The 26,670-nt window shown below is 37.7% G+C and overlaps 2 protein-coding genes across 13 annotated transcripts; both read right to left on the reverse strand.

The window, feature by feature from the left end:
• Positions 1-592: 592 nt before the first annotated feature.
• Positions 593-5,012, reverse strand: pm20d1.1 (peptidase M20 domain containing 1, tandem duplicate 1). Its single transcript, XM_043224745.1, has 13 exons — positions 4,764-5,012; positions 4,038-4,124; positions 3,732-3,967; positions 3,564-3,650; positions 3,347-3,480; positions 3,150-3,269; positions 2,379-2,454; positions 2,237-2,298; positions 2,081-2,159; positions 1,909-1,980; positions 1,417-1,582; positions 1,158-1,257; positions 593-1,081 (listed from the first exon to the last, which is right to left on the reverse strand). Exons 1-13 carry the CDS (start codon positions 4,975-4,977, stop codon positions 967-969), a joined length of 1,548 nt encoding a protein of 515 aa, XP_043080680.1. The 5' UTR covers positions 4,978-5,012; the 3' UTR covers positions 593-966.
• A 253-nt stretch (positions 5,013-5,265) lies between these two features.
• lemd1 (LEM domain containing 1) lies at positions 5,266-19,104 on the reverse strand. 12 transcript variants are annotated; one of them, XM_043224747.1, is made up of 14 exons: positions 18,708-19,094; positions 17,477-17,570; positions 17,185-17,332; positions 12,226-12,406; positions 11,676-11,882; positions 9,626-9,731; positions 9,375-9,530; positions 9,033-9,088; positions 7,702-7,770; positions 7,327-7,425; positions 7,103-7,198; positions 6,941-7,027; positions 6,063-6,127; positions 5,266-5,938 (listed from the first exon to the last, which is right to left on the reverse strand). In XM_043224747.1, the coding sequence occupies exons 5-14, from the start codon at positions 11,865-11,867 to the stop codon at positions 5,668-5,670; spliced, it is 1,197 nt and encodes a 398-aa protein (XP_043080682.1). In that variant the 5' UTR covers positions 11,868-11,882; positions 12,226-12,406; positions 17,185-17,332; positions 17,477-17,570; positions 18,708-19,094; the 3' UTR covers positions 5,266-5,667. The 12 variants fall into 12 exon arrangements, with proteins under 12 accessions (XP_043080682.1, XP_043080687.1, XP_043080681.1 ...); XM_043224752.1 differs by lacking the exon at positions 17,185-17,332 and having other exon boundaries at positions 9,375-9,476; positions 18,708-19,104; XM_043224746.1 differs by lacking the exon at positions 17,185-17,332 and having other exon boundaries at positions 12,304-12,406.
• Between the last annotated feature and the right edge of the window lie 7,566 nt (positions 19,105-26,670).

Genomic DNA, 26,670 nt, shown 5'->3' on the forward strand with positions numbered 1-26,670 from the left:
TTTGACATACAGAATAAATATTACATAAAAATGCAATAACCTGCAACCTGAGATTGTCTGTTCAGTGCTGAGCTGATGTCCTTTGTGTGCTGCGACCGGCCTCAGAACTAACCTTGAGTTACTCAGCACTAACACAACAGCTAGTAAAGTGCACTTCACAGGTTTTTTTCAATAACAAGAAAACCTTGAAATATTGTAAGGGTTTTTTTTTTGTTGGTTTTTTTTTTTGCATAGAGAGAAAATGCATAGGTTACCTTTTTGAACTTTTAAAACTCAAACAGAAACAAAAATAATTGCAATCACTAAGGTTTTGCTTGAAGACAAGAAATGTTACTTATCTTATTAACATTTATATTGGTATGGCATGAACGGCATGCTTTTATTGTCCATTATTTCATTTTACACCATTTCATCGAGTAAATTAAGAAAATATATTTACAGTACTTTCTCAAAGTTTGGGGAATTGTAAGAGTTTTTTATATATATATATATATATATATATATATATATATATATATATATATATATATATATATTTGATTTTGAAAGAAAGCTGTTGTATTCAGCAAGGCTGCATTTATTTGATCAAAAATACATTAAAACAGTAATATAGTTGAACATTAGTACAATTTAAATTTATTTATATTCGTCTGTGTCACGTGATCCTTCGGAAATCATTTAAATAACCTGCTGCTCAAGAAGCATTTAAGATTTAAGAGCGCTAACATTTAAGAACACTTAAGATTGTTTAATAAAAAGGTTAAAATTAATTTGAAATACAAGACTACTGTATCATTATAGCTGTGTTTGCTGTCACTTTTGATCCATTTAATGCATCCATCTGAATAAAATGATTACATTCTTTAAAAAATAAATAAACAAATAAAACAAACTTCCCCTAAACTTTGAATTAAAGTTAATTTGATCTCATTAGAACACAGCTTAGGACTTCCATAGAGTTCTATTTCAGGAGCGAGGAACTGGCAACCTCCTGATGTCACTGTTCTGCATGAGTTGAAAGTAGAACAGCACAATCTCCTCATAGTTCTGGATGGAGATTCTCTCGTTCACACCGTGGAATCTATAGGGCAGTAGAAGCGGTTTAATGTTTAGTTCTGTTCACAGTACATGAGCTTCAGTATTTCCATGTGTCCTACCTCGCAGAATCGCCAGGTTTGTACCATGATGGGGCAAAGCGATAAATGTCCGGAGACAGTTCTGTGTAGTGACGGCTGTCAGTGTTGCCCACGCAGACACCTGTGAGAGGAAATCATAGAGCTGCTTTGTTGACAAGACTGAGAGTGGGAGACGCTCTTCATGGGTCAATGACGTACATAAGTGCCACTTAAACCCCTTGAGCACTTACTAGAGAGAGCAAACACGCTGTATTTAACGGCACAATGCCGAAAGCCTTACCAGGACATACAGTGACCTCGGGAAAAATGTCATGCACTGTTTTCTTTATGATCTGGTACCCGAATGTATCCTCTTCATACGAGCTGATGGGCAGCGGGTCGAATCCACTGACAAACTCTACCCTCACACGCTTATCAGATATGGTGGATTCAACCAGCTTTAAAACCTAGAAAGCAAACAAAAAATCTTGACAGGAAATCTGTACTTTGCACTGCAAAAGTAGTTTTTTACTTGACAATCTTCTATAATATGCGTTTTGTGAATTGTGAATTCCTTCTGATCTGTCTTTTTTATAATTTCTGGTTGTTTTTTTTGTGTCAGCGTCTGTATGTATTTAGTTTTTATCAGAATATTTCTGTATACGTAGGTTTAAGTGTTGGGTTGTGGTTAAACTTCTTTGTTGTCTTCCGATCACTTGTATTTTCTTTAGGTGAAGCAAATCTAAACGTAAAAAGCATGAATTATTAAATGTGCAAAAGCTTGACCTCTCACCTCTTGCAGTGTCTGGGAAGAGTGAATGCGGAAATTGACAAAGGCCTCGGCATACGCTGGCATTACGTTAATCTGTAAGAGAGAGGCAGGCAGTTGGATCTCCATTAATGCTGTATTTTTAAGTGAATATATATGTACAAGCAAAATAACTGATGACCGGCAGGCAGCCCACCTTAACACCAGAGTTAAACATTGTGACGGCAGTTGTTGTCCTCACAAATGCATTTGTGTCAGGCTGTCCTTCCAAAACACTGCAGACGATTTGAAAGAAGCACAGATCAGAGCATGTAATCATTAGTTAGTGTAGTGAACAAAAAACATGGCCTACCCGCTGAGCAGTGAAGAGAAGAGCCACAGGTTAGACATGACCATTCTGTACGGCCAGCCAAACTAGAAGGCAAAAGAGACAGCCAACAGTTTAGTGTCTGTAGGAATGTCATAAGCATTGTATATGATGTTTGTTTTATTACCTTATGTGCCAGATGCTCAAATGTGGCACGCTCTGGACCATGACCAAAAAGATTGGGCATTCGGTTCTTCTCCAGCCTGGGTCATTTTTAACCAAAACACAAAGAATTACTTACATAATTACTTTATGGATGATTTATTTCATTCATTTATGCATTTGTTCGAAATATTTATTTTATTTCTTATCAGTAAAAATCTACATAATACGATTAGAAAAAGCTAACGTTATACAAAGATGGGTATAATAGGAAAAATGCAAGGCAGAATGAATAATGCATAGAAAATGTCTAAAATAAATTCAAGTACATAATTCAAATAAACACTTTATAAAGCTCACAAAAATTTCTTAAAAGAATGTTTATTTAGCAAAATTAGCGTGTTTATTTGCAAGTGGAGAGCCTGGCTTCATTTAATAATACCACATGTTTTGATAGGAAATTTGCATTTACTAATCTGAAATTCTGCCAGAATATTAGTTTTAATTATTACAAAATCATTACTAAATAATGAATAAAATCTGTATGTGTGTTACTGGTTTTTACTTTATAACATGCTAGAATACAGTGCACATAATCCAGTTTTAAGGGCAACATTTTATTATTTATTTATTTTATTTTTTACATAATGTTTTTTGCATTGGGTTTATTCCATTTCATCTTGCTTTTTGTGCAAGATCATTGTCAACTATGAGAACACCCATTAGAGGTGCAAAAATATTTAAATGAAGATCACCATGTTCACAGTTTTCAGTAAATATTAACACTTTTTCTTGCCTTGCAACTGCTGAAGCCAAGATGCCAATGCCGCTCTCTCTGGGAGGCATGGATGAATGTCCAGGAGAAGTGCTCACACTCAGCTTTACTGTGGCCTGACCTTTCTCACTTACACCAATGCTATAAAAACACACAAGACATAAATTACACACTAGTTCAACATCTAAATGATCAATGTAGTAAAACGAATGTCTCACAGGGCCCCAGGTCCGATCAGGCCATCTACCACACCATCCATGATCGTGAGACCTTCGTCTAAAACATACAGAAGCTTCACCCCGCGACTCTTCAGGAGCTTCACGATATTTACAGCACCTTGTGGGCCACTGATCTGAGAAAGCCATTAACAGCTGCATTAGCACAAGCTTTGTGCTGAGGTTTTAGCAGATGAACTAGGATTAAACTGAGACGGACCTCCTCATCGTGACCCAAGCCAATGTAGAAGCTTCTCCGAGGAGCGTAACCTCGTTCCAGCAGGTACTCCAACGCCTGAAGGATCCCCTTTAAAACACACATCGTTGCAGTTAACATCAGGCTGGACTGAACAGAAGCGAAAAACGCTGCCGTGCTGATTCACTGTACCATCACGGACTGTTTGTTGTCGATGGTTCCTCGTCCGTAGATGAAGCCGTTGAGCTCTCGAGCAGAGAAAGGAGGAGCATCCCACCCATCCGCCTCATCGGCCGGCACTACATCCATGTGTGCCAGCAGCATGTAGGGCTCCAGATCAGGATCACGGCCTGGAACCGTCAACAGGTGGCTGTAGTTTCCCACCGTCTCATGCTGGACCAGGCTGGATGAGAAGATCTTTGGGAAGACTGAGAAAGAAGAGATTCATTTTTAACCTTATTTTACAAATGTAGCATGCAAAAATAATCACTTGCTCACCCCTCCTCAGTAGCAGGTTAAACTCTTGCAGGGCACTTGTGTTCTGTTCCGACTCTGAAAACGACACTGTGGGAATCTGAACTGCCACTGCGGGAGATATGAAAATAAAACAAGAAAATCTGACCTTGTTTACAGGCGCATCATTTTCTCATTAAGGCCAATATTCTGATTAAGCTTTTTTTAAAATTTGATTTTCATGAGGTTTTTAAGCCCTGAATTTTTATTTTATTTTTATAAAAGCACAATAATTAGCGAGAAACAGTGCTTAGCCTACTGTATCATATTTCATACACATTTTTTAAGGCGTTGTCAACATGATAAAAACGTAGCATTTTTTTATGTAGTATATTCTATTAAAAAAATTTATTTTTATAAAGTAAACATAACTTTTAAATTGTAATATTTCAAGTACACTCGCTTGCAATTTAGGTGTACTTGATAATCTCTCTCTCTCTCTCTCTATATATATAATCTCAAATATGATAGTTCAGTGTTTTAAAGAAAATGTATTCGATCTCTCAGTTATCATTGTTTCTGTTTTAATTATGTTTATCTCAATTTACAATCTGAATATTGTCAGTGAATTTAATTATTTAAATTTGGCATTGTCTGAATGATGATTCTTATTAATATGATCCTCTTATTATTACTCTCACCTTCCAATTTATGAAGCATTTAAACTTTCTAAACAAATTACTCTTTGATATACAGTAATTAGGCTTTTACCTTTAAAGTTTTCCAGCAGCTGCTTTTTCTGTTCTGGACTTAAACTGGGATGAATTGTTGTCGCATTTTCCCATTCTCCAAGTTCTGTGTTTACTTTAAATGTAAACGTCCTACCGATCACAACAGCAAATAAAATTAAAACTGAAAGTAGAAGGATTAGCAGCAGTATTCCTAAAAACTTCAAGACAGTCTTCTTGGTGAATTTGGTCTTCATCTTTTAGAAGTTCAGGAGGAGTGACAGTGATCTGTGTGATCAGGGTTCACATTTTTTATTGCCTTATTGACAACTAGTGATGCAACAAAAGGGGCCTGGGCTGGTGCGGAGCCAATCGCAAATGTAAAAAGTAGTAGTGATTTAAATTTTTTTTTTTTTAAAAACCACCTGCAGCTGCATTACATCACATAGTTGTAAGTTCAAATATGGGCCCTATTTACACAAATGTGGCCCTCTGGTGTTAAATTAATAAAGATACATATGTAAAATAAGACACAAAGAACAATGTTAGCAAAACAAATGTATTTATTTTAAATAAAACAACGAAAGGTATACATTAAAAAAAACCCACAAGATATACGACTCGTTAGTTCAGCTGTGTAAGACTGTAAGCAAAGAAGGTGATCGTTTCTGTACGAGTTCAAAAACCGTATAAAATACACTTCTATCGTAAAAGATCAAATCAGAGAAAACGCACCACGCATAGGATTTAGCCAACTACAAATCTCAATTTAGCATCCTATATGGGGTCTTTGAAAGCAGGTAAACGCAGGTGTTCTGATGCAGCTCTCATCAGTTTAAAAAGATAATCGTTTGAAGGACACTTGACTGACAAGAGCCTGAGGTAAATAGGAATCAACCTTCTTTGGCATCCGTGTTGCACACCTAAGCTGCTGCATCGGTGGTGGATTAGTTCTCTGAGGTGTACATGAGAGCAGCTTCATGCAGACCTTCAAGCAGATCAGTGAAGGGATTGGAGAGCGGCTCCTCCATGGATGAGTAGATGAAGTACAGCAGGCAGATCACCAGGAGGAAGACCACCACCTGAACCCACAGAGGCACCAGACGCTGCTGAATCTCCTGCCTCTCCAGTGTAGTGGGACTCAGTAGCGGCATTTCAGGGTATTTAAACTGCACCGGGCGGCCCGCAGCTCCCTTTATAGGCCGTCTCTTTGTAGCGCTGCAGGCAGAACAAAAAGACCTTAGAACCTATGTACAATGGTGAATTGAAATATAGGCATGCAAGCCCGTAGTTTTCAATGGTAGTATTTAGTTATGAGAAAAGTATCACAGATGGTACTCACTAGATTCCAGTGGGGGTTTTAGCAGTGTCAGGAAACATCTCTGAAAGAACATCCGTCACAGGTTCCTGATGGCCAGAAAACAAACAAACAGACTGAACAAGAAAACCTACTTCACAGGTGTTCTACAAATGAAAGAAGCGAATTTAGAGTAAAACACATCACACAAAAAACAATATGAAGGAGGACGGACTGAAAAACAGAAATAGCAGCCCGACTCATGTCATGTGGAAAACACAAATCACAGAGCAATAGTGAATCTCCAGCTAAACTGTAAGACTTAAGAGTCACTTGGTGTCACACAGATTCTCACAAATAAGAAATAAATATAATAGTATCACAACCTTGGGTATATTTCCTAACATTTTCCTACTGCTTCTGGACTGAAGATGAAGCGTGTAACAGTGCAGCTCAGCCGTACAGGGCTTAAGTATCATGTGATCTGCATTCATGTGCACAGCATTAACACATGAGTCAGAAACAAGAAAGCCAGAACTTATAAGCTCTTTTCTGTCTGACCTACCAAACTTCAATGCAGTGATTAAACTTTACCTTTTAACCTAAAATAAGGAAGAGCGGAATAAAAATATACACACACACACCATCACTCAAAATTAAAAAGATGCATTTTTCTTGCTTTTTCCTTTGTACATTTCACAGAGGTCTCACATCTGGAAAGCCAGTGCAATAAAGAAAGAAAAGGAAGAAACTAAAAGAGAACTCAGAAGTATTTCCCAAAGGAAAGAGGGAGTGTGAAAGCCCATTAGATGTCTGGCAATGCAGCATGTCTGCTGAATTAAACATCCACCGAAAGAGTGAGGACAAACGAAGAGGCAGACCCTGAGGAGAGGAGAGGGAGACTGAGGGGGGAAAGCAGTTACTGTGACAGTTTGTTTCTGATGGGATGATGGAGATGTTAAACAAAGAGATCTGCCAGTCATGGTGTCTTTATTCAGCCTCATGAAGTCCTGATGAGAAAACCAGAGCTTCTGTTAGATTTGTTGAGTGATGCTGTTAAAGCAAACATCTCTGTAGCCACAAACCTGCAGGGCCCTTCTGTCCACCGTCTGCTCGCTTCTCTGACCAGATCGCCTCTCAATCTCAGTTTGTTTTGACTGAGGACTAAATCTGTTCTCAATCTGTTGACAAAAATACGATTCCACAGCAAAAATAAATCCCCCCCAAGACTCACATAATGTCAGACCAAAACAAACCACTGACAATCATCCCAAAATTACTGAGATTCTCAGTTTACACACAGACTTCCCTCTTCCACCATCTGAGTGATACTGAAGGATCTGCATGGGGACCCGCTTTGACTCAAAGACCCATTCTGGGTGGCGTCTGAAGACTTGTGCTGAATTCCCTGCAAGAGAGCTAAATTGCGTTAGCAGAACTGAACAGCACTGTGACATCTGGAAAAGTCAAATCAGCTGCAGCATCGAAAGCGCAATCCTTCGGTGCAATGGAATCCAGTGTTTTATATAAAAAAAAAAAAATCAAATGGTGCAAATTTTTCTAAACTTTTCACACCACGAAACGGTCTGTGGAAGAAACAAGTATAGTGCTGTCGACACCTTTATCCCCCGCAGAAAAGAATCCCTGTGCCATCTGTAACAAAAAGGAAATATTCATATTTTACATTTATGAATCCGGCTGAGGGCACAAAGCAGCGTGGGTAAAAATGTCTGCTCAGACTGAATGTCCCCATCTGTGGAAGTAAAAATTGCAGTATGACTTACGTCGCAATTTAATGCCATACCAGCTTTAACCACAGAGCGGTACCATTGTTCACACTACTAAAGGTACACTACCATACTGCAATGTCAATTTTTATGTGTTTTTCCGTGTTTATGTATTGTCTCCGATCTAGCTTAATAAGCAGAAACAACTTCTAGTAGGTCGTCTCTGTTGGTTGAAACAATGAGGCTCTGCAGTGCTAAACATTGTTCTGTTTGCAGAGCTTGCCTCTCTTTGGTGTGTGGGTGCAATTAGGTTAGATGCAAGCTGCAGAAATTAAATAAAACCCATACAAAACAGCTGCAAAGAGAAAACCGAAGGAAAAAGGCTCAGAATTGACAAACTTAGCAGAGTTACTTTCTTAATAACGACAAAAACATCAATATATGCCTTACTTATAGAAAAGCTATAGATGCACAGCACCAACTGTTCAGCTTGATTAAAAGGCTATCTGCGTGGTTTGTCAAAGCAAAACTAAGGCGGTTTAAGACTCTTGAGATCTGCGCAAATAATAATAAAATGGTCCATTCAAAACAAATAGATATAACCTCAGAACAAATCATTAAGACGCTCTCAAATGTTAAAATCCTTTGCTTAATTAAACAGGCTGCAGAACACATTTAATGAGGACTTTATACTGCTAATCAGCAAACCTCCAAATGTCAAACACTCAAGATATATTTTATGCAATGCGTCTTGAAAATGGTTTGTATTAATATAGACAGTCACCAAAATGTGCACGGTTGCATTATCCACAACGTGCATCTATAAAATAGATATGCTGATTTTCAATTTCATGTAATAGAATTTAAAATTAGTAATCATTGATGTATCCTGAGCAGGCCAACACAGCAGCATTGACTTTAGGGCAGGATTATCGTGTTCGTCATCGCCACAGCATTTTGTGATGCTTAGAGGCACTGAAATTACACACTTCAGCTTTAAACTCATCACGCCACCAAATCAGTTTGAGTTACCATCAAGTGCTTCTATGATACATCAAAAGTGTCCGTCTTGCATACATAATGTATGACGTTACACAACAAAACTGACAGACAGCTGGTTGTTTGACCTCTTTACACAGTAGGACTCAAGTAACAGCTCCTGCCCATGTTAATGATCAGCATACACTCAAAGCGGAACATGCACAGGCAGCGGAGATAATGGATGAATCGTGTTTAAGTCTCAGGGGGGAAACGGAGGATGGATTGAGGTGCATTTAAAGCCACTTACTCTGCTTGCTGTTTTGCCGGTCTCCGTCTGGGCCACCGTTTGAAGCTGCTCCGACTCTAAATTAACATGTAAAACACATGTATAACCAGCAACAACAGTAACAGACACTTTATATGAAATGGCCAATAAAATGGCTATAACTTATAAGTTATGGGCCACAAGATATCCAGTCTTGATCACGTCTTTAGGGTGTGCACAAAATGCATTTTATATGAGGTTGTAAACACCTCTATTTGGGGTCAGGTGAACCCAAACAAACCTAATCATTCATGGTTTGGTTATTAATGGCTGGGTCTTTCATGCAACTCAAAAGACTATTGAAGAGTCAATGCTGCTCTTTACCTGAGTCCTTGTCCTCGTCTTCCTCCCTCCCATCCTCTTCCTCGCTGTCCGAGTAGAGGCCTGCATCCCTTGTGCCATTGACCCGGTGTTGCGATGCCTGTGCTGAAGAATCCAGCAGCCTTTTCAGCTTCTTTTCATATAAAGCTCTAGTGGAAGCTGCTCAAAACACGCACACAGACACTAATACAACATGCTGAATTTATCGCATTTTCAGTTTTGAAAGGAAAGGGCTGTGACTCAAGCAGACTGACCTACAATGGGTCCAGCTTTGACACCATACTGGAGCAGTTTGGCTTTTAGCTGATCATCAGTCAGTAAGCCCAGGTCTACCATTTCTGCTGCCTCTTCCTTCTCGGCCTGCACAGTGAAATACACACAACAAACTATTTAATAAAAAAAATCCTGTCGAGGCAGTGAAATTACAGCAATTCATCATGGTGGAGTGAGGAATCAGCACATTTTAGCATAATCTAATAAACATACGCTGACACTAGCTTGCCAAAGGGTGAACCTCGGCTCACGCAATCCTCAACAGACTCTTGTTTTGAGGCTTTCTCGCCTTTGCATCTTGCACTGACACGTTCTGAAAAGGGGTCACATCCAATATTAGCTGCTGTTGCAGTTTCCCAACCCATACCACCCTCAAGCTGAAGAAGCTTCTTCACTTTTTAGCAGAATTGAGCAAAAATGCTTTGCACAAAATAAAAAGACGGCGATTAAATAAAGTGTGATTCCGGATGGAAAGTCGAGACATTTGTGACTAAATGAAAAAAAAATTTAAATTAAAAAAAGATCAATGCTGAACACATATTTAAGGTTTGCGTTATGTAAAAAAACAAAAGAAAAAGAAAAAGCACAGCAGTGCTAATAGCTCAGAACAGATGGCATTTCTCTGAGCCATTTGACTGTATCATTTAGTCAAAAATCCCTTTAGCACTTTGTTCCTCAAACTTGCAGGCGGCAGACCGCTCCGGCTATCAAACAAATTGCAGACAACCTAATAGTCTCATTTGCTAATAGACTTCACTGGTCCTGCCTTGAGACACCAATATTATCCATCATTTTTCTAGCTAAAAAAACTAGACGGCAATTTGGAATGAACTAGACTGCTACTTTCAGCTAATGAGCCGGCCGGTAGCCAAGTTCAGCCAAACATTTACATACACTGACACATAATGGACTCACATAAATCCATAACACTTTGAAACAAATTATATGTATTTTTTTTTATATGCGCACATGGAAAGTATAATAAAAAAAAGCTATTTTAGTATTGTTTATACACTAGTATACACTTTATCTTTTCAATTATACGTTTTACTCATTTTATAGCTCTCACAATTTTTATTAGGTGTTTTTTTTTTTGCATGCGTGTATTTTTTAGTGCTTAAGCATTTCATTTCAGTTAGTTGACAATGCACCATTTTTTAAACTTTTCATTATAGGCTCAAGTTTTCGTGTAATATTTGTACTGAAATTAGCGTGAAATATTAACAGGCTTAGATGTCAACACTAGACAGTCACAAACAGCTAAAATCACAATTTAAATAAGCATGTTGTGAAATCTCCTCAAATCTCGAATGTCTTTTCCACAATTGCTCACCCTTCAAAAAGTTCCTAACGTTCACGTATAACTAACTACAGTAAGAGACGGATTTAAAAAGTACTAGCTTAACGCAAAACATTAAATAGAAACGGCCAACTCATGAATCCGGCAAAGACCTCCTGCTTTCTAGGGCGACACCGCTTTGGACGTCACACATTATACACGTCTAATCATAAACTGAGAATTTGACACCCAAGTCTAAGATGGCTCTGACCCAGATTCCCGAGCCCCTGTTGAGGGCCCCCCGACCCACACACACACACACACACACCTGCAGTGGTCTTACAGGCTTCCAGAGACAGCTGGAGCTCTGTTCTACAACTCCAAGGAATCACGTTTCACTCACAAGGAAAAAAAACCAAAAATAAATTCCCCATTTTGACAGAGCAGTCTTTGATGTTTTGAGAAGCATGCATGCTTTATCCGTATTTCTCTGCAGTTGGGAGCTGACAGGCAACGACCTACAAACCTCTCGACAGCTTGAAAGCAAAGAACATATGGGTATGAATATTCACAGCACAAATCAATTCCATTTCAATCACGCCACCTTGTGTCAAACCGTTGGACAGGCGTGTGCGGATATCAAAAGAGTTTGGGGAATCCTTCAAAAGCCAGTCAATGGCAAATCAGTCTCCAGGAATTAAGTTTATAACGTGACCTCTACAGCTGCCGACTCGACCTCTCTCTTTACTCACGCTGCCATCGAGACGATCCTCCTCTTCATCGCTAGAGAAATCTGTGCCGTTTGTCCTCACATGTTTGAGATAAAGCTGCACGTAAGCGTGTTTCTTGCTCTCCGGCGGGGGTAGATCCACATTGTTCGCTATGAGCTCCGACTTCAGCCTCTCTTTGGAGAAGAGAGCGGGGTCTTCCGCAAACACCGGCATGTCAGACGGGCAAAGCTGAAAATACAGGCCCCGTGTAAATGAGTTCCGACGTCGGCTTGGTTTTCCAGTGCACCGTCTGACTAGATAGTGAGCTCACTAGGGTTCGAGTGACCGACAGCTGTTCACAGGGGTCTCCCTTTAGGCGCCCGCAGAAACGCCTTTAATTCACTCGTGTGGCCGTGAAAAACAACGCAGACGCGGACAGTGAAGACACACGCGGATATTTAAGGTAAATGGCGCAAGTAGTCTGTTAAATAGAGATCTAGTGTGTTTGGTCATGCAACGTTTTAGCATGCAAACAAGCGACTTGTTTGAGGTGTGACTTCATTCATCGAGCCGATTATATTTGCAAACTCACCTTATTGGAAGCTGTTGTGCGACATGTGAAGTAAGTGCAAAATAGTGCTTCAAACGAGCCTTAACGAGGCCGCTTTACCTGGACGGTATTTCACTGCGCGCGCTCACGCCAGGTCCTCTGACGATTGCTTTCAACGTCACAGGTTGAATGATTTCCCGCCATTTTTTCAGCGACATGGGAACTGAAAAAAATGTTGTGGAAAAAAAAAAAAAAAAAAAAATACATCTTTAGTGCTTCTATAGTTTTTAATATGTCATTTCATACTCATACCCCCAAATACACAGGATATTTTTTTAAAAAGTACTTTAGAATAGCATAAAGCTCAGGAAAAAAGCTTGCATTAATGAAAATAAATCTGACAGTCTTTTGTTTTATGGAATTTTGCAGTTTTTTTATTCATGCACGCTCATAATCTTTAAACATAAACAACAACCTGTGGCTCATGGTATCACAGCAATGGAGTGCTGCAGGGATATTTTGGACATTTTCTTTTTAGGCCGAAATCTGAAAACAAACATTTTAGCATTCCGGTTTTCGTCATCCTGAAGCTAGGGGTTTGAATGTTTTTTATTTACACAAGCTTATTGTATTTTCATGTTTTATTCTTTATCATAAAATACATCAGTGACGCCACGTTTTTAAAAGTTTTTATTTGAAGTCACGTGTCCTTAGTGTAGCTTCTTTAAAATCATAAAAGCATGATTAATTTGTTAACAATCCAAAAGCCAAAGGAAAAATTCTGTCAAGTTTTTGTTACAGAAACCAGGGTAATGCTAACTTCTGGGTTAAAAAATACATAATCACTATACCACTCCATTTGACAATGGACAATGATCCAATCGTGAAAATTCAATCATCTGATGGACAAAATCAACTCCCGTCCAACATTTTTGTTTGTTCAAGTAGCTGTTTCACTCAAATATATATAAAAGGGAGGAAAAATGATCTCACTCCATTTCATGCCAATTTAAATTCGAAAAGAACCTCCGGTATGTTGCCATGGCAAATTGTTCCCAGTTTATCGAAAATGATTTAACCATTCAATCCTGTGATGAGAATTCCAGAAATCCATATAATAATAAAGCTCAAAAAGCAATGTACTATCATGCAACGGCATCTTAGATTTTCTCCTAATGGCAAGGCAAAATTTAGAATAATAGAATATGTAGGCCAATTTTACGCATAAAAGGCAAAGGCCTGCATCAAAACTGCAAACAATTTGCTTATTCTTCAAACACACTGTCTGTTTTCAATTCCATGCTGGCTATAGACCGCATTTCGGTTATTCACCAGACTTATATCTGCCTGATACATTACTCCATAGGGCTTCTAGCAAAAGGATTATCGTGTACTACAAGCCACTTTAATAAGCTTCAAGAGTCCAGAAGGATCTGCCAACAGTAAACGTGCCGTGCATCACAACTGCACTCAGTCTCCCTCATGTCACTGGCAGGCGCAGGCACAGATGCTGCGTGTTTCACCACTAAGGTGCATCCCTAGTGGATGAACTCCGATTCACTCCGCTTCTCTATTCTGCAAATGCAATGCTCTGCCTGTTGCCCAGATTAGTGGCATTCATTCGCTCATCAACATGCATAACCCACGTCCCTCCCCCCACCCCGTCTCGCTGTGTTTCTCGTTCTCATCTTTTTTGTTTAATTTTTTCCTCCTTTCATTCTCAAATGAATGCATCTCTTCTCCCAGGATACCATGATGCAAGGGAGGGCAAATGTGAATATACCATCACCCCGATGCTCACCCAGACAGCTCCAGAGATTGGAGCAGCAAATTGCGTGTTTAACATTCAAAACTGACACTCTGTTATAACACTGCTATCTATTTAGGCATTATTATGTTGCTGTGTATTTCTTGTAAATGAAACTCGGTTCTCCTGTCCTGTTTTATCGCCCATGTTAGTTCATCAGACGATTGTGCGTGAAATGTGTACAGCGAATGCTCTTGATATATACTGGATTGATTATATCCACTGCTGATAAGCCACTCTGTACCTAATGGCTTTGAACCCTACATGAGACGCCATATCAAAATCACATAGGAATAGAAAGCCATAAAGCACAGTAGCGTTTGGAGTTGAATCGGGCTGTACTCGTGTTTAGTTCTGAGGTGAAACCACCCTGAGAATTGCAGTGTTTCCGTATTTTTATTACGTGAGCGTTTTTTTCACAGCTAAACAGATTCTATTTAAACCACTTGAGCCAAGTTGCAGTCTGCGGAGAAGATTAAAGAGAGAAAAAAAACTCACATCATCATGAATAATTAAACAAAAGAGAGACTATTATTCAGTTTTTTTTCTGGCCTGGGAGGATTAAAGTGTTTGTATCTCATTGTTCTTTTTAAAGTTTCTCCTTGGGGGATTCTGGGATTTCTCTTGATTTATGTATGGGTTTACTTTTTTTATTTCTTGCACTAAGCCTTCTATGAGCTCCTCATCACACTTCAGTAGCGAGATGTGTTTTCGTCCATCAGTCTCCAAGAACATTCCAAACAGTCTTTGATGACATTGTAACGAAGCCAAGAAATAAAAAGGTACAGCACTAATCAAAAGGCTTTTGTGATTTCCACAGTGGCCCTGGTGAATGCTGAGGGGATTATGTAAACATTAAATTTACAATTAGACTCCAGAAGTCTAGCTGACTCTCTGCCTCTGACAAAAGACTTTTTTTTTTTACATCAGAGCTCAAGGGAGTTTAGAAGATCTGATTAATGAACACAATCTACGCATAAACAGTTAAGCAAACTTGCCGTTCAGGCACTAATGAAATGGCTGATGAAAATGGCACATTGTAATCTGATTTTTGTTTTCGAGCTCTGTGCTTGGTGCTGTGATTTAATTTACACAACTAAATGGGTGTTTTGAGAATCCCAAAAGACGCACAAAAAATAAAAAAAATAATGCTAATGGTTCCCTCATATTAGATTTTTTTGTTTTTAATTATTATAATAAAAAAAACTTAATTAAAATGATTGGCTAAATGTTTCAGGCTGTGCATCAGAAGTGTGTATTTTACAGTGGCTCATTTTGCACGTTAAATCATTACACCAGAAGGTGGCGACAAGTGACTCGTTAAAAGTCATTGATTCATTCAGGAATGAAGCAAGTGACTCTTTACTGCGAGTCGTTGAATTATTCACTCCTTTCAATCCTTTCGGACTTCAATGAATCATTTACTCATATGATTGGTTCAAAACATTAAATGTCGCCTACATAAAGCTTTTTTGCAGCTATTAAAAGACAGACAAACTAACCACCGTCTAAAAGGTTTCTTTAACGCTTTCTTATTGTTTATTGGACTGCTGTATGAAGGCAGACTCGCGTTTGTGCCGGTAGGAATGAAAATCAGCACGGTTGTCAATATCTGCGACAATTCAGTTACTTGTGAAAAAGAATCTGTATTCCTGTATGAATGCTTGCATCACATTTTCACAACATTTATTAGTTTTGAATAACGCAGTTGCTTATTTTTCGAGAGTTTTATATTCTGTGTTGCAGATTGCCAGTTTTGACTTGTATCTCTCTCTCTGCCTCTCTCTCTCTCTCTGGCAATAATTATACATTGGTCGTCTCTGCCCATTCATCCTCATAAATATCTGGCAAAGAGCTGATTATAGAGAGAGAGTCTACACATGTCATCAATCCCGCTGTGTATCAGAGCTGATTAATATTTGATTAACATTTATATTCATAGCCTAATGTATTCTGACAACACAGCGCGGTCGGAATGGGAAAAAGACACCTATGTGTTTCATGACAACACATCACAAACAATATTCACATACTGCCATTGCATATCTTCCTGCCTCATTATCTGAGCGTTACACTTCGAACAGACAATCCTCTCTGGATGGGCTGAACATGTCTCTCCAAATAGACTAGAACAGATTGATAACTGGAGGAACATAAGCCAGCAGTTGAGAATTTTAGCTTCAGAAATCCCCTAATTTTCTTTGTATTAGGGACAGCGTATTATATAGAGCATGTGAGCTATAAGTTGCTTTTGCAGAAAATACGGTTTAATAACATTGGGTGAAGAGGGAATGTTTGAACTCAGCTATGCACATTCCCACAGAAAAAACGGGAATTTGCATAATATCAGCAGTTTTAGGTGACATTTTAATTAATGCAATTACTGCATGTAGGTTGATGGTAAAATACGCGTGAAAACAGCTGTAAATGATTTAAAATGTTATTTTTTAAAAGTAAAACTATTAAAATACTCTCATTAATGCCTGTATTCTGAAAAAAAGTAACCTAAATATTAGATGAAAAACAGAAGTCATACAAGAATTTGGCAACTAACTGAAATAAAATAAGTTTAAGCAAGCTACTAAAATGTCTTTAAAAATCAGTTAAAAATCTATCTATCTATCTATCTATCTATCTATCTATCTATCTATCTATCTATATAATAATAATAAGAAGAAAGACTACAAACAAGGATGTTAAAGCTAAATGAGAGCCTAAAAGGTTGCGATTCCCGGTCATTAGGGTGGTGGTATGATTTAAATTTTGAATATCGAGCACATAATCAATACCTAGACTGATATGAGCAACAATGTGCGTGTGTGAGCTCATTAAGTCTCTGGCAGTCAAGGCTGTCGCCCGCTTTCTGATGCTTATTCAGGGACACTAATTCAAATAGAATAGCTAATGGCAACAGTAACAACTGCAGCAACAGTATCACGGCTCTGTTTTTATATCTTGTATGTGACAGATTTAATCAAGCAGCAAACCTAGCCAATTAAAATGTTGTCAAGTAAAACCTGTGTGACAGAAATATAAAGACAAATGTAATCTGACAGGCTTGTTTCACATGCGTTGTAATTCAGCCTCAGGAAAGGGATAAGGAAAGATTTGTGTCTTGCTCAGTCCAGCGAGACAACACAGAGTTAAATGAAGTGTTTCAGGTTTATGCATTAGACGTAACTCTAATTACTCACATTATAACAGACGCAGTCGCTAATGATCATTATGCCAAGCCAGTGCAACACAGCAAAACAGTCCGTTTAGAGGCTCTTACGATCTCTCTGATTGGCTGTTAACTCTGACTCGCTGCCAAATCACTATCGAAGTCACATCCCATGAAAGCTAATTAGACAAAAACATTACAGTGCTTGGTCAAATGGAATTGTTAATGTGATATAAAGCACACTCGTTGTTTGTGTATATATTAAAAAGACATAATGAAGGACGCTTAAGACATTAAACATATTAAACAAATGAGCAGCTCACCAGAATGAGGGAACGGGCAACCGACTGCTTAAAGAAGTTCGAAAAATGAGACCAAGAGAGCCTGAAAAATCGAATTGGTTTGGTCGCAGTGTTTCTGTGACATGAAAAGAAACAGGGAAGAAAAACAAAACAAGTAAAATATGAAACAAGGGTGAGAACGGGCTCCGTCTTTAACCAAGCCTCTTTCTTCACTTTCTTCAATAAGTCCTTGTGCTTCAGTGTTGGCATCGAGCCGTTGCCTCTTAGATGGAGAGCACACAGAGGGAGGGGGACAGCTATTGTATGTGTCCCCCTCTTCTCAACACTACAACTGCTATTTGATTTACACAGACACTGGATGCTGCACTCTTCATACTCCACCGGTTGATCTGCTCCAGAAAGGAGTACCAGAAACCCTATTTAGGCAAATTCTCTCGTCAGAACACAAATACGTTTATCAGCATTCAGACAGAGGGTTCCCACCAGAGCCATTTGGGGTTAAGTGCCCTGTTCAAGGGCACAACATCTATGGCTAGGGGTGGGACGTAAAAGCAAGAGTGATCGGGTGGCATTTCATGATGGGGGGAAGGGGGTTAGATTCTCCATCGTTCTCCCAACTGTTGAGAACAAGGCATAGCCAACACCAACACCAGCATGTTAATTTTTATATGCATTTGTGAGACTGTAATGTATAGTACACAAGTCATATGAACCACTTTTATAGTACTTTTTTTTGGTTCCACAAAAGGAAACGTGAAAGTGAGTGATACATTTTTTCACATTAAAAGCGCAATGTGACATAAGAAGCGACAGATTTTTTTTCTGTATTGTGATATACAACCCGAGTTACATGGTTTATGACAAAAAAAAATTCTAAATAAAATGTATAATAAATAAGTAATAAATATATGAAATACTACATTATGCTTTATGCACTATATGCAATGCTATGTTATACTATACTTAAATCATATATATATATATATATACACAATATTAAAACACAATATGAAAATGTAATAAATAGTACATACTACTACATTTAAATTTGAAATAAGTTACCAAATGTTGTGAAAAAGGCCTTGCAATCTTTCCATACATTTTAATATCAATAGTGTTATTAACTATATATTCTGATGCAGTATATTTCTATAACATTTCTATATATATATATATATATATATATATATATATATATATATATATATATATATATATATATATATATATAAATTTCAAATTTCATTCTTACCAAATTTGATGTTTCCTTTCATGGTCTTTTCTTTTCTGGTGCCCCTTTAGGTGGGTAGAGGAACACAGAGCAGTGAGGGTCTCGGTGAAGGTGCTCTTCCTCCCTGAGGTGAATTCATTTTGTCTTTTCTTTCGTTCTTCAAACTAGAATCTCGGAAAATGTCTCTTTTTACAGAAATCCGGCATATCTTCACTGAGAAACTGGTGGAAAAGCGGCCGAAAAAATGAAAACCACAAAGAATTCAGTAGTACATCTTCACAACTCTTCTCCTCTCAGTGCCGCTTTTCACGGGAACCTGGCAGACCCCTGTCAAGAAACTGAAAGGAAAGAGGACAAAAAAAATGAGATTACATAAGAATTCAGTAGTACATCTTCAGAACTCCTTTCCCTCTGCCAGGGAAAAGCAGAAGTGAGAGGGGAGGAGTGGAGGAATGGGAAGGCTGTCTCCATTCTCCTCTGCATCCCTCTGCCTTATTCTCACAGCTCTCCCTGCAACACACACACACACACACACACACACACACACACACACACACACTGCACAGCCCCCACCTCTCCCCCTTCTTCTGCTCTGTCAAATAGACACACAAGCTTAGTTCATTACTATTCACCGGGTCTTCCTAAGACTTGCAGTGCTATCCTACTAAGAGAGGAAGGCAGCGAAGGGAAAACAGGCTTGTTGCATCTAATCTGAAATGGATTGTCTCATGCTGCGTCCATTCTGAAATATCAAAAGCCTTCCACCTCCCCTCGTTCAAAAACTGTGACGCAACAAGCAGCAATGTAATATATTCCTTTGTCCTTTTTGTTGCTCATGATACACGATACAGGTATGTGCTGAAATTCTTATCTCAAAGTTCCTCTCCCACCATCTTAAAACGGCGTCTTATCCCATTCATCGAATCCCTCTTGTGTTACCACCGATCTTTGTTTTTCTCCCATTTTCCCTCTACTAGCGTTCGCTGGGAGTGATCTGTCTCGCTTGGCTAGAGAGCTGGCAGCAGGGCTGAGGTGAGGAGAGAGAGCGAGTACACTGAGGTTAGCCATGTGAGTCCTCCAGCTCTCTCAACTTCACCAGCCGCTTCCCCCCGAGGAGCCGCGTGCCTCTGGGCTCTGCGCTCGGTTCGATCAAGTTCAACAACTTTTTTGATGCGAAGCTCTGAATTTTGATGACCCTTAAAAGGTTGAGTGTAATGCATGGAAAAAATGTGTGAATGTGAGCGTCACTGAATGCCAGTTATATCAGCTTCTGTGCATCAAGGCAGAAAAAAGTGGACGTTTTTGTTCGCAAATTTTTGGAGGTAATTCTTTATTTGTGTGTGCCAAATTCCTGGCAAGGACGATCTTGCGAGTTACCTTTCCTGCATTTTTTCCTCCTCTCTCGCCGCTCTGCCTCATGTTGTTGACTGAGGAGTGAAATGAGAAAGGAAATCCTTTTACACATGATCTGGTCCGTTAGGCTTGGTTGGTGGTGCCTTTCTGCTCTAGTTTTGTACTTGGTTACTTGTCATTTTTGGTCTACGTTAGGTTTCTTACAATAAACTAACTGCGAAATCTCTCAGCTGAAATGACTTGCTTGCTTGGGGTTGACTGACTTTCAAACTTCTCAAACTTGCATGTGTTGGTATGACTGGCCTATTTTAGGTTACCACTAAAATGTCTCCATGAAATGGAAATTCATTGAATGTGTTATTGGTAGCGCTTAGTATAGTGACCAATGAACTAGTTTATAGTGAACTAGTTTCTTATTAACATGCAGTTATCTTTTTGTGAACAATTCATCCTCGCTCATATTTCTTTTTTACAAGAAATGTGCCACCCTTCATTTTTTCTTCTATAATTATCCTTTAATTATCCTAGTTATCACAATACAGAAAAAATATATGCTTCTTTGTGCATAAATGTCATTAATTACTCACTTTCATGTTTTCTTTTATAGAATCCATAAAGTGATTTTTTAAATGTTATGACATCTCTTTTTAAATATATCTGTAATAAACGTACCATAAACGTTTGGTTATTATAAATGACTTGTGTACTGTATTACAGTCTTCTAAATATATAAAATATTTGTGTGAAGAAAAGATGGAAATTTAAGTCATTATTTATGGAAAAATATTGACATCTGCCTTGGCTCTGCATTATGATTTCATAAAAGTTTATGAAAGCTGTAGTGATTTGAGAATGAATCATTCTTATGAGTCAGATTTCTTGCCTCAAAAGAATTAAGAAAGTTTGGAACAGATAAGTGTAAGTAAATAATGACATTTATTGCAAGGACTTATGGCTGTAATTTAATTAAAAAAAAAAGAATGACTTTATTGCTTTATTAGCTCTTTATTACCTCTTTAACATCAATGTAATAATTAAACTATGAAATTATGGAAGAAATAAACCTAAAAAATAAAATAATCTGTAAAAAACAAAGGTTTTAATGAAATATTTCAGCCAAAAAATGCAAACATTGTCTTCATTTACCTTCCACATGCTATAAATCAGTTAGAATTTTGTTTTGTTGAACACAAAAGAAGATATTTTAGCAATGCTTTAACTAAAAAGTTGCTGGCAGCCATTGACTTTCACAGTATTTTTCCAGACATATTATCATCATTCTTTAAAATATCTTCTGTCCTTTAAAACTTGACAAACACGGATTGAGCTCTCACAGAATTGCAGGGTTCAAACCTAATCGTGACCGTTAAAAAGTACTATATAGTATAAATATCAGTAGTATAAATGAAATTCACACTATATTGTTGCCACTTTCACATGACTGTGATTCACAAATACTCTCCAGGGGCCTCATGGGATGGTAAAGTGTTCATCAGATGAGTACGTGAGTCATTCAAGTGCATTTACTGTTTTTTGAATACGAATTCTGTCTCTTTGCATATGTTGTTTTCCACTTAGTATATAGAAGCAAAGTAAGGCTTTTCAGACACAGGAACCATATTATTAGGGCAAGACATTCATTCTTGAGTGCATTTAATTGCATGAAGAATTTTCAGAATAAAAAAAAAAACCTGTATATATTGCATTTGCTATTTCATAAAAATAAGCCCTTACATCAAGGATGATAATGCTAAAGATACAGTGTTTTAAATGTTTTTTTTAAAGAATAGCAAAGTCCACACCACAGCTATAATGAAAAACAGCCCAACATTGTTGGTATCACTTTCAAAACTATCATTTTCTCCATCTCATGAATGACAAAACCCACCTATTTTAAAGATCTCGAGCAATTAAAGCCACAGATGGCAATAGCTATATGCATTGTTAGAACTATTTTATTGTTCTTGGTGTGAACTAAAGCATATAAGTGACCTCAAATCCACGTGACTTAAACTCTTTAAGTACAGGAGGACGTGTGATGCTTTGTGCACTTATCTAGTGAGAGTTAATTTCCCTCCTCTCTCCCTCTCTTCTCTTGCTCTCCCTCTTTCTCAGCTGTCAGTCTGGTCAGGTCCAGTCTGTTTGTAGCTCTATTTTAAGCGAGGACACAGCCGGGGGGAGGGGAGGAGGAGCAGGGGAGGATGAAGGCTCCAGGGGCGAGAGGGTGTCGTAATGAAAGACTTATCAGCAGGCCAGAACACCCATCCAGACAGTCTATGAGATCAAGCAGCATGTAGATTTTCATATCCATCCATTGACACTCACCTCACATATCAAAACCGTCAATAATTAACCAGGCCTGGAGCTATAATTATTCATTATCCATCAGAGGTGCTGGTAATCTGGTCATGGCTTTACGATAGACTCGCTGCTCAAGGTTATTTGGAAATGACGATCATTAAAGTGACCCTGTTTGCATATAAAAAGCATTGTGCTGCATTTCTGGATGCTTTAGATCTGTTACAAAAGGCTTGCTAGATTGTGCGTGAGCAAGTACGGTTTTGTGGGGCATTTTGGCTGGAGATGTTCAGCAGGACTGGGTTTTTCATGTGGTCCTAAAAGGCAAGGCTCAGAACAAATTGTGGCTGTTGTGGATGCCAAAAACGAGAGGCGTCTCATCAGAATTATGGCCATCTTATCTTCTCTCAGCCAGACGGCTGTGTGCTAGCACAATCTAAACCTCTCAGAAACCTTCAGAGCATCTTCCTCTTAATCTTCGTATTCAGATGGTATTCAGCATTGTGATCATCACACAGGCCTGCTCTTGTGTGCAAGGAAGCCTGCTTTTGTCTCAGATCTCCACAGAGGGTTTCCGTATGTCTGAACAGCTGTCTGAACAGCAAAGATGATTTACCTTTATTTTTCCCCCTTGCATGCCTTTCATGATTTTCATGTATCAAATGCAAACACCCACAGACATGCTGCTGTGAGCATGTAAGAAATAATGCTGCTGCAGATATAACCTATGAAAAAAACTGCTATGCATTATGACACGCATTAAATCATCCCATAGCAGATCAATATAGGTGGAGCTGGCGGGTTTCCGAAGCCTGCTGAAACGCCAAGCTGAGTAGCAAGCTCATTGGCTGCTCATTTGAAAAGTATCCAATCAGCTGTGCAGTTTAATAATGTAATGTTAGAACCCTCTGGACTGTGCCATCTAGAGTTTCATGACAGAACTTATCAACTATACTAAAGTGTGATACTAATAGGAATGATACTTAAAAATAGTTTGAACATTAAAGTGTGTTTTAATTTTAAAACAAATTCCATACGAAAGCATGATGTGTTGTAAATAGTTTGTATACTACAGCATGATAGTGCTAATAGTTTGAATACTAAATCATGGTAAAGGGTGCATACTAAAGCGTGATATAATGCGAAATGTTTACTAAAGTATGATGCAATAGTTTGCGCAGCAATATATAGTTCAAATAATGTATATTCAATTATATGCTTAAGCACGATACATAGTGCATACATACGGTTATATGGTAAATTGATAAAAGCTTATTACTGATTGATACTAAAGCATGATACAGTGCTAATAGTTCATATACTAAAGCATGATGGTGATAATGGTCTGTATACTAAAACATGTCACAATGCTAATTGGAATACTAAATAATTATATACTGCTTATTAGTGCTGTCACGATTAATCACATCCGAAATAAAAGTATTTGTTTACATAATATATGTGTATATTTATTATGCATGTATAAATGCAAACACATGCGTGTGTATATTTAAGAAAAATATGTTGTTTATATTTAAAATATATTTATATAAAATATAATAATATAAATATATTAATGTATATACATGTAATTATTTTTTTTAAATGCATGCTGTATGTGTGTGTTTATTTCTATATACATAATAAATATACACATTACACATAAAGAAGGTACAATGAAGTAAAATACACTTCTAAATGTTTGCATACTAAAGCATGATATAGTGCTTATAATTTATATACTGAAGTATGATACAGTGCTTATATTTTTGATATTTTAAAGCACCCTGATGCATTAAAAAAGTATGATGCAATGCTAATTTGTACACTAAACCTTCATACAGTGCTTATAGTTTATACGATCCAGGATGCATACTGAAGCATTATGCAGTCACAGTGCTAATAGTTCAGGCTACTAAAACATGATACTGAGGCAAAAGGGTGCATGCTAAACCTTGATAGAGCCATAATTGAGTGCAAAGTGAAAGATGCGTCCGTGTTCCACGGCTCCATTCAATCACAGTCAGATGCACAGAGCAGCAGCACAGTGAAGTCTATAGAGCTCTAATTATGACAGAACAGTCCGCCTGTAACCAACCTGCAAACAGCCCCACCGAAGCCCCATCTCATGCCTCTCATTTATCTTGTTTGGAGGAGGGGAATTGGGTTTCAGATAAAGCATAGGATATGGTCCTGCTCCTGCCTCAAGGCGGTGGGATAGATAGTCTACCTTGGTGTGTCAAGGTGGAATAGATTGATTTGTTGTGGTTGAGGTCTGTGCGATGGATGTTAGAAAATGTTGTTTCGATTTTATTGCCTTTAAAACCTTGGGAAAGCTTTTTTTATGCCCTGTATTGTACACCGGAGAGCGTTTGGTGAAAATATCTTCGGTTGAGAGTAACATTTCACCAGTAGGCATTCATTCTGGTTTTCTTGATTGCTTTTTTCTTTCATTATCTGATGGAATGACTCTGAAACAGCACTCCTGTTGATGCGCTATCGCTTAAACCGCACTTTTGGTTTGGAGGTGTCACTCTTCATGGTGGTTTTTGGTCGCAGTGGATCCCAGAAAATATCAAGCTTATGCCAACAAGCATGAGATACCCTTTGAGTGTTTAGTAAAGTCAGCTTGTCCTTTGGGAAATCCCCCAGACTGGGATAATGTCAGGTCCATGCTACCCCTGCTGTAACTGTACAGCTTTAATTACAGAGTTTCTGTGTGCAGTTGTGTGTGTGTGTGTGTGTGTGTGTGTGTGTGTGTGAGAGAGAGAGAGAGAGATGGAAAGATTCACTGTGTGAAATAATTAAATATTCACAGTGGAAGAGTCAAACAATTATTCTGTATACAGATTTCTAATTATCCTCAGTTTACGTGTGTGTACACATTAGTGCATTTGCTGGGAGTGAAAGTGTTGCTAAATGTCAGGCAGAGGAGGAGGGTCATGCCAGCTGCACAACACTGACGTGGCACCCATACCAAATATCAGCAGACATGTCTGGATGAACTAAATAAAAGAGATTGGGTGTTTGTGAGTTGCGTGTGTGTGTGTGTGTGTGTGTGTGTGTGTATAATTTTTTTCAGATATATTTCTAAATTTGGAATCTAAAATATCCTTTTTAAATTACAAAGAGAATTTATAAATTTAAAAGGCAAAAGAGCTATTTATTTTTTCATATATTTAAATATATTATTGAGTGCATTTAATCTGTTATATAACTACATCAAATTTAACAGATTTAACCGTTTTAAATGTACAAATGTAACACACATACGTGTATGTGAATATAATATTTGCAATGCACATATTTTATATTTAAAATAGGATAAAATAATAATAAGTATAATATCAATGCTATTTCAAAATGTACGCCTAAATGTAAAATAAGATACAATTTAAATCTGATGTTAGAAAAAATAGTTTTTGTTTGTTTGTAATGCTTAAATATTATTTCAGTATATTATTGCAGTAAATCTATCATATAACTGGAATCAAACTTAAAAGATTTTACAAAGTAAAACATTAAACATGAGACGTATATCCCGTGTGTGTGTGTGATAGAGAGAGAGGGAGAGGGGGGTTAAATATTTGCAATACTCATAATGTAATATTCATGATCTTTACCATTCAACTGCTCAGTTACTATTTAACACCATGAACAATTTTTGCCCAAATGTTTCAACATTATTATGATTATTATATAGGATATTTCTTAATTATCTTTCTGTTTTCCCTTTTCGGATTTGAAATTATTTTAAAACTTTAAAATACCTTTGACAGTAATAATATGACATTATATTAATGAAATATATGTGCAATAACAAAAGGTTCAGTTACTGTCTAAAATTCCTTTCTTTCACACACGTCTTCATTGATTAGACGTCACTGTGTTATGACATCTAGTGGAGACAAGGAGATATAACAAATATTTTGACCAATTGTTAAGACAAATTACAGTTAAGACACTAAACCCCAAACCAAAATATAGCCTAAACCTAATTTAAACCTAATAGCCTAATTTGTCTGAAGAATCACTCTTTCTGCAAAACCAGTTCAGACAGTTTAGACACTGCTTTTAGATCTCATGCATTTTTTTTTTTTTTTTTTTTTTTTTACAAAACTCTGAATCTCACTAAAACAGAATGTTTTATGATGAACTTGTGACGCAAAACCCTAAACACACAATAATTCAAAATGTATTTAAATTTGTGTTTTGGGAAATTGGTTTCAAGAAATGTGTTTTAGCAATTCCAAAAAAAACTATACAGTGATTCGGGATCCCATACAGCTAAGCCGATCAAGATGAATCAAGTGCAAAGAGCGCACACATTTGT

This window comes from Puntigrus tetrazona, chromosome 23 (assembly GCF_018831695.1).
Source record: "Puntigrus tetrazona isolate hp1 chromosome 23, ASM1883169v1, whole genome shotgun sequence".
Classification (NCBI taxonomy): Eukaryota; Metazoa; Chordata; class Actinopteri; order Cypriniformes; family Cyprinidae; genus Puntigrus; species Puntigrus tetrazona.

What these genes read in the sequence shown, in the direction of transcription:
- pm20d1.1 (XM_043224745.1), bottom strand. Translation starts at nt 4,977, where the DNA reads ATGAAGACCAAATTCACCAAGAAGACTGTCTTGAAGTTTTTAGGAATA. An exon ending in TAACCTGCTACTGAGGAGGG is followed by an intron (nt 3,968 to 4,037) that starts GTGAGCAAGTGA and finishes CTTCTTTCTCAG; the next exon opens with TCTTCCCAAAGATCTTCTCA. An exon ending in TTCTCTTCACTGCTCAGCGG is followed by an intron (nt 2,160 to 2,236) that starts GTAGGCCATGTT and finishes AATCGTCTGCAG; the next exon opens with TGTTTTGGAAGGACAGCCTG.
- lemd1 (XM_043224751.1), bottom strand. Translation starts at nt 11,867, where the DNA reads ATGCCGGTGTTTGCGGAAGACCCCGCTCTCTTCTCCAAAGAGAGGCTG. An exon ending in AGACGAGGACAAGGACTCAG is followed by an intron (nt 9,089 to 9,374) that starts GTAAAGAGCAGC and finishes ATGTTAATTTAG; the next exon opens with AGTCGGAGCAGCTTCAAACG. An exon ending in CCGGCAAAACAGCAAGCAGA is followed by an intron (nt 7,771 to 9,032) that starts GTAAGTGGCTTT and finishes TTACTTCCACAG; the next exon opens with ATGGGGACATTCAGTCTGAG.